Here is an 8,305-nt window from a genome sequence, read left to right on the forward strand (position 1 = left end):
CTTGTGTATAAAGTTAAAATACATAAATAATATTCAACGTTAAACTGGTACACAATTAAAAACATTTTATTTAGGCCTATCTATGGCCTTCAAAAAGTTGACAACTCTACATGTTTCGACGTTACAACGTCATCCTCAGGATTGAATTACAAGACAATTGCCAAAATATTTATAACTTGTAATAAATAAACTAAACGAGGTCTGTCAAATTGAGACCTCGTAACCGTCATAAAAAAATTAGGAAATAAATATCAATTATGCTTTATTCATTCTAGAAAAACTACACAAAAACACAAATGTTTAGTCTAAATAGCTTAAATCTCATAACATTATACATTTATACATATTTATTATTTTTATTATATGCCTGGCTAATAATACAGAAGTTACAATGATGCAGCGCACTCATGTTACCATATCCAATAATATAAGATCAACCTTTAGTCTTTACAAAGTGACCCGTCTTGGCCGTGTTTTAGTAGACTAGTATTTTGTAAAATTTAATTACATTTCAATTATTATACATTATATGTGTATATAGGTTATTACTATTTACAAACAAGTTCTTAATCTTAACAGTTCTCTCTTGTTACAACCTTTGTACTTGGTTGCAGCTTCTCATAGCTTGCTAAGCCTTAAGAAATTTTGCAAGTGAAAGATGTGAAACGAAATAATTTCTTTTAGGTTTTACATATACATTTGAATAACCAAAAATTATAAGTTTCTGTATCAATACCATTGAATTCCTTATAATTTATCAAGTTTAGTAACTAAGCTGTATTTCAGTCTATAAAATATGAAATTTCGAGCAGACTAAAGACACAACCTACCTCCTTGAAATCTTGTTTTGAAAGAACAAGATGATGCCTAACACATTAAAATGGCTGAGAAAGACACTAAGGTATACATGTATATACGGGACTGTTTCTGAAAATGTAAAGAGGTGAGCAGGGCCACTGTGTTTAATTCAGTACATGAGCGATATCTCAGCAAATAGAAAGGATAGGACATTCATATTTTATATTCTAGCTTGATAACATCGGTAATTTGAGTTACTAATGTGTACAAAACTATATGCTTTGTATTTTGACATCACAAACATCTAATTTGAACCAGTTCTGCATTCAACATACCACTAGACACACAAAAATCGATCTTTAAGTTTTTAATATTTACTTTCAAATTAAGAAATTGAATAATGTAAAATACTAAAAGCTGAATTATAATCTACAGTGGGATACCAAACTAATTGACATAAATTCATAAAATAGTAGTTCAATAACATTTTGAATGCAAGTCAACAAACACGATGACATAGCCTTTGACCCATGATCTGTAGCGATAGGGTTAATCAAACTTCAACTTTCACTACTGAGAATGGTGGCATTGAACACTGAAACATGTACAGTTTTTGTAGGGCTGGTCCCTAGTTTTAATAAATTTTATTGTGCAATTATTTTAACATTGTATGCTTTTTTAATTTTTTAAACAACTAACCTGTTTTGACTGCAAACCATGACTCCAGACACGTTCTAAAAGGTCACACAAACTGGCTATGATTGTGTTCTCCTCAAGACCTGTAATACTGATTTCCCCATGACCCAGCTCTACTGCTTCTTGTCCCATCTTCTCCACTAGCATTCGTTTTGTCTGAAATTGTAATTATCATGAAACAAAAATAATATCTAAAAAAACAGTACATCTAATAACAAATTTAAATTTTTTAATGAAATTAGATTATCTAACAATAAACATAAATTGCAATATTTTTATCAGAAAATCAAATGAGCATATTTTAATTGAAGAAATATCTTACTCGTTATAATTCAAATAATACTTCTGAAGTTTTCTTTTAAGACAGGCCAGTTTTTAAAATAAGGATTGTTTCATTGCTTCCTAACCGATTTTCAATACATATACGTGGTTACAACAATAGCACCTATAGGAAGTAGGTAGAATACAGTTCGAGAATATTTTCCACTAACTACAGTTCATTTTAAGCCACCTCCAAAGGAATTATCCTGCTAGTTGTTAACAACACTAGATGTCAGTCTTCTTGGTTGACTTTTTTTTACCTCCTACTAACTTTTCAAAAGTCCTTTGTCACTTTAGAATATTATAAATTGGAAATTATTTTGAAAACCTCAGTAACTAAAAAAAAAATCTCAAATTAAACAAACAATTAGCCACATGAAAATAATGAAAACAATTAAAGGTTATGTTGATGTTTAAAATTCCTTCTCTTCTATCCCTACAAAAAAAAACAAAAAACTATCATTTAATCTACATATGCAACAAAGGATAAAATACTCAACTTCCAAAATAATTAAACAAAAATTACTGCAACTATAGAGTATCAAAGACTAGTTTAAACTTTCAGCACAAAGTTTGTTTTTCCTCATACATGGATCTTAACTATTAATACTGCTGAGGTAGATACGAGTAAAACATACCATTAATCAGAGAGTTACAGGGCATGCCGTCTATAAAAGCACGTATACAACAGCTATTACCAATCAACAGCAAGAAAGATATGGAACTCTTGTCATGTTACCACAATTTAAAATCATCAATACAACATATAACGAATTTCAGTTCAGAATTTTTAAAATTCTTATTTTCAATACTTTGGCCTGTATAAAACAAAATTTTAAGTGGCATTTAAAACATACATTCAGTTTCTAGTTCTTCCTTTCATTTCTTAATTATTTTTTGTTACAAAATATGTGCAATATGAAAGTGTTACAAGAATATTATGTAAAGTTTTGATTTTATTTAGAAAAACAATAAAAAAAAAAACTTAAGATTTCTACAACGTTTATAATTTTCTTTCTACAAATATCCAAGATTCTGGGAATCTTCATTGGCTTTCATTTATATAATGCTCCAGTAACATTTCTGACCACAAGTTATTTGAATTTAAACCAAGGTAATCATTACGTTTTTGTGCTAAATTGTTTTGCTTGAATTCTGGTATCAGATGACATTTAAGTCTCCATAATGAGCAATCACACACACAAAAAATTACAAACTTTGGCAAGTTTGAATGAATTAAAAAAGAGCTAGTCTGAAGGGAGAAAAACATCAAAAAATTTTGACAGTTAACAACACAAATTTCTTACTCTCATTTTGCATTCTTTCAGTAAGGCCTCTACAAATTTCCAATTTGTTCGGGCAATAATGGCAGGAGACATGTCAGAAAGCTTCGGATGACGGACTGATTTACTCCGTGCTTCCTGAATATAACGCTGGAACATATAAACATTTATCAAAATCATGATTTTCACATTTATAGTACCTGAAACCATAACATATTAATGAACCAATATTATACCTATAAATAATATTTATTGAAGCAACAGCTGCAGTAAGAAGGTTTTAACCCACAGAGGTGTTATATATATATAACTCTCCTAAAATCCCACTACAACAGAAGTGTACCTAGCTGTATGAATTAAATTTCACATATTCCATAAAGAAATTCATGTTCTCAGTGTAAAAAGTTCCTATCTCTAATCCAGATATTTCTGTTGTATAATGTAATATATTTCATGGTTTTAATAAAAGAAAGTAAAAGTAGCAAAATGGTTTAATGTTAGCATGCTGTATGTGTTACTGGAGAAGAAATAGTAGTCTGCTAATGTATTGAATTCTTCATACTTTATCAGTAGTTATGAAGAATTGTTTTTCTAATGTTACGTTGATTCTGGTACAAGATGGTTTTATTTGCAGTACTTTATATCCAGTGGAGCAATAATCCTTGAGTCAGAAGCAATAAACCACAATAGCAGCCCACTAGATGTTTTCCATAGAGCTAACATAAACAGCACATCAAGTTTTATATTTCACACTGAGCTCAAGTTTGTGAAATTAAGATGTTTAATTTTACTGAAGTGTTGTTAGGCTAAGTTGAGAAGTTTATAATTTTTGCATTTTAGATACTTTTGTAAAACATGTACACAAAAAACTCAATCTGTAGTATTCACTGTGTACTGGAGCTGCTTGCACTCAAGTAAGCACATTAGATATCCTTCCCTAAGCCTCACCAAGTCTATCAAATTTGAGTATCCAATAAAAAAATTCATGCAGTTTTCTAATATGCATATTAGAACATAAATATATATATATATATCACTAATTAGAACAGAATGTCCCAAAACCATTGCAATTTACCTGGTTTTCTAAGCTATAAGTTTAAAAAATGTTACTGTTAAGAGCAGCAAATCTCATGAATATAGCAATTCTCCTCAATTACTGGCTTACATTGTCAAAACTGATCATAAACTTGTATGATTTACAAAAACGAAAATCTTCACTTTCTATTGGTCATAAACATATCCATCAGTCATGTAAAACTCATCAGTAAAAAATCTAGAAAGTTTGAGAGAGAGGCTTTTCTGATAGGTTTAACAAATTTAATGATACCTCAGCAAATTAAAAAGTTAAAAGATTCAAATTTTAGAATCTTTCTGGTAATTATGGATAGTTTGTACTTTTAATTTGTTTGATAATGGAGCACTCTATTTTAGAAGTTAAGAAACTCTAAAATATTGAAACTGGAACTCAAACGTGTCACGTAAAACAGAAAAATGAAGGTTGAGATTTTTTTAAATATTTCTTTTGGAAATTAAAAATTTAAAACTAAGATAATGTAAAAGAATTGAATTATAAACTATGTTTTCATTCCAAGTTTATTGAGATACACTGAGAACAATGTTGTTTAATTAAATTTTAAATGTAACACTGTAAAAGGCCTTGATATGTGAACTTTGACTCACCTGAAGCAATGGTCATAGCCAAACAGTTAATCAAACAATATTATATTAATGGAAGAAAGAATAAACAAATGACTACTGATTTTATCAGATTTCTGATGTATAGACAAAAAACCAAATGCAGTGACTTTGAAATGACAGTGTAATTTTAATATAAATAATCATAAATAAATGAAAGCCACTTTGATCGCATAGAATCATACTGGAATAAAGACAAAAAACAACTGACATTTTGAATTTGATCAGACAGATAATTCTTATAAACAGACAAATGAACAAATAACAGTTTCTCTTTGATCAAACACTAATTCTGATGTAAGAACCAATACACACATGATCATTTTCCTATACAGACACAAACAAATAACATTAGCATTCTGATCATACAGTAAGATGATGATCAACTAATAAATAAGCAAATGAGTATTACTTTGATCTGACAGTATTATACTGGTGTAAAACCCAATGGATAAATGAGTATTACTTTGATCTGACAGTATTATACTGGTGTAAAACCCAATGGATAAATGAGTATTACTTTGATCTGACAGTATTATACTGGTGTAAAACCCAATGGATAAATGAGTATTACTTTGATCTGACAGTATTATACTGGTGTAAAACCCAATGGATAAATAAGTATTACTTTGATCTGACAATATTATAGTGGTGTAAAACCCAATGGATAAATAAGTATTACTTTGATCTGACAATATTATACTGGAGTAAAACCCAATGGATAAATAAGTATTACTTTGATCTGACAATATTATACTGGAGTAAAACCCAATGGATAAATGAGTATTACTTTGATCTGACAATATTATACTGGAGTAAAACCCAATGGATAAATAAGTATTACTTTGGTCTGACAATATTATACTGGAGTAAAACCCAATGGATAAATAAGTATTACTTTGATCTGACAATATTATACTGGAGTAAAACCCAATGGATAAATAAGTATTACTTTGGTCTGACAATATTATAATGGTGTAAAACCCAATGGATAATTGAGTATTACTTTAATCTGGGAATATAATTCTGATGTAAGAATCGATAAATATGTGACAATAATTAGCTGAGAAGCATTCCACTGAAAAAACAAAAACTGAAAACTTGACAGAAAACTTGGTTCTAAGTCCACATTATGGTTTTCAGTACATAAAAGACAGTTGTGTATTCTACACTTGCATCTTTTACTAAACACTAATTATTTTACAAAATTCATACTACAAGAACAGTTGGACAGAAACATTAGGCAAGGCAGTCAGAAAGCATATTCTGCATACAGTAAAATTTTCCCATTTGAGCTTTCTTACAATCCTTAAAAAATAAAGAAAATTAGTGTAACAAGTCTTCACATTTTACCAATGATTATCTAATATCAACAAACACGTCTTGAGGTAATTTCTGGGTTCATAATTCCCATTAATCTTCTAAACAGCAAAAACAGTTAGAAAACCACTTGTATTTAACTTTAGCATATTTTAGCATATTTGCTTGTGGATGGTTTTAAACTATTTTTGAAAACCACTAACAAACATTAAATGGAAGAAAACCACGAGCTTTGAAAAATGGATAAATTACAGGCAAAGTTTATGTGCAAAGATTTTACCAGAGAGTTAAAAAAAATTACACAAAACCAGGACTTTATAAAAGACATTTACATGTACAAAAAAGTGAAAATCTTACATTTAGTAAGATAAAAATGTCACTTAGATGTTTAGAAAAGAAATATTCAACAAGGATATATTACAATAAGTATAAGATTTTTTAAGAATATTTTAAAAGGAAATAAAGAATTTTATGAATAGAATTGGCATGAGGTTAGAGTCATTCAAGGATGTTTTATGTTATTCCACAAAAGAGTGGATCTTACAAATGCACTGTTCGAGGTATTCAGTGATCACATAATTATATTTTACAGCACAAGTTCAAAGGTATATTTTATACAGAAGTATGACATTACAGTATTTTACAATTGATCAAAATATTTTCCAAAATATCAAAGAAATAAAAGATGTTAGAAACAAATATAACAATGTAAAATTTTCACAAATAGATATTGTAAAGGCAAAATTATAATTTTATAACAGATTCAAATATTATACAAAAAGATTTTGTAAAAAAAAGAGCCAAATATTGTAAATTATATTTTAAAAATGTCAACAACTTCAGAAAGATGATTTAAAAAGGAATAAAATATTTACGAAGAATAATGTACAAGACTATAAGATACCACAATGTACATGTTAAACAGTAAAATATTGTTACGCCTCCTTTCGTTAGTTAATTTTCCGTAAAAATTCTTTCCAAAGAACTTTAGCAATACAAGTCCTTTCTTAAATAGAACTGGTTTATTCTTTTTCAATACAACTTTGCAATACACTTAATTTCAACAGTCACGCTATAACAAACGTTATAATTCACAACAAACGTCTCACGTGCTCGACTCAACCATACTCTCTCTCTCTGTCCGCAGTTCAATTACACATTGTTCCCATCGCTTCTTGGTCAGTCTTATATATACAAGACTACCCCATATCTAGTAGTCTCCCGACGCTTCATGAACATTCTAGAAGTGCGTGGCGTGTTACTAGCATCACGTGACCTCCTCTGTCGTAACACTGCCCCTTCCTTAGTATTGTTCCTTTCCGAACAATAGCCACTTACATTAAACCAATAAACAATTAACAATAACTTAATTAAATGTACAGAATTTACAAACACAAAATTACAATTCAATAAAGTCTCTTAATTTTACAGGACGTATCTTCTTCCGTACTGGCCTCCGTCTCGTTGGCTTCTGCATCATGTGAGGTTCACCTGCTTCCTCAGGAAATGTCCTATCATCGGTAACAGTCACATCAGTGGTAGTAACTTCATCAAGGGCTTCACTGTTTCCCTTCTCAAAACTGAGTAGAGTTTCTTCTTTGACAGTGGCTTCTTCAGGTGGCACGTCTTCAGCAGCATCATTTGTTCTGTTGTGCACTTCGTTCCAACTGAAATGTCCTGGACCGTGATAACGCCAAAGCCTGTTGGCATGCACCACTTTTGGCTTACCTCGCTGACCACATTTTACCCGGAAAGTCACGTCTGAGAGACGAACCACTATGTCATATGGGCCTTCCCATGGAGAAGAAAAACTTAGGAGACTTCCCTTTGGTCTTCCTGGGATTATACAACCACATTGTCTCCTGGTACAAGGCTGACTTCAGTAGATCTCTTATCATAAGTCAACTTCATCGAATCAGCAGACGTTTTCAAGTTTGAATGCACTTGATGGTGAATATCATCCATCCTTTCAGATAACACTTTCACAAACTCTGAGACATTTTCAGGCAACTCTTCATAAGGTGGGCGTCCTGTTAACAGATCCACTGGCAACCGAAGTTCCCTGCAAACATCAACTTTGCTGGAGTGTATCCAGTGGCTTCATGCTCTGATTTAATATCTATACATGGTTCCATTTCACCATCATCAACTCCTTCAGTCACTTTGACTTCAGCCTTGATGACACCTAATTA

At 30.6% G+C, this 8,305-nt stretch overlaps 1 protein-coding gene across 1 annotated transcript in view; it reads right to left on the reverse strand.

Annotated features, from left to right (window-relative positions):
• LOC106461293 (DENN domain-containing protein 5B-like) overlaps positions 1 to 8,305 on the reverse strand; it is a 92,453-nt gene that overhangs the window by 46,180 nt on the left and 37,968 nt on the right. Inside the window, 2 exon segments of the mRNA XM_022388162.1 lie at positions 1,498 to 1,650; positions 3,123 to 3,248. Coding sequence (XP_022243870.1) covers positions 1,498 to 1,650; positions 3,123 to 3,248 — 279 coding nt within the window.

Source organism: Limulus polyphemus, unplaced genomic scaffold, assembly GCF_000517525.1.
Source record: "Limulus polyphemus unplaced genomic scaffold, Limulus_polyphemus-2.1.2 Scaffold928, whole genome shotgun sequence".
In the NCBI taxonomy this organism is placed as follows: Eukaryota; Metazoa; Arthropoda; class Merostomata; order Xiphosura; family Limulidae; genus Limulus; species Limulus polyphemus.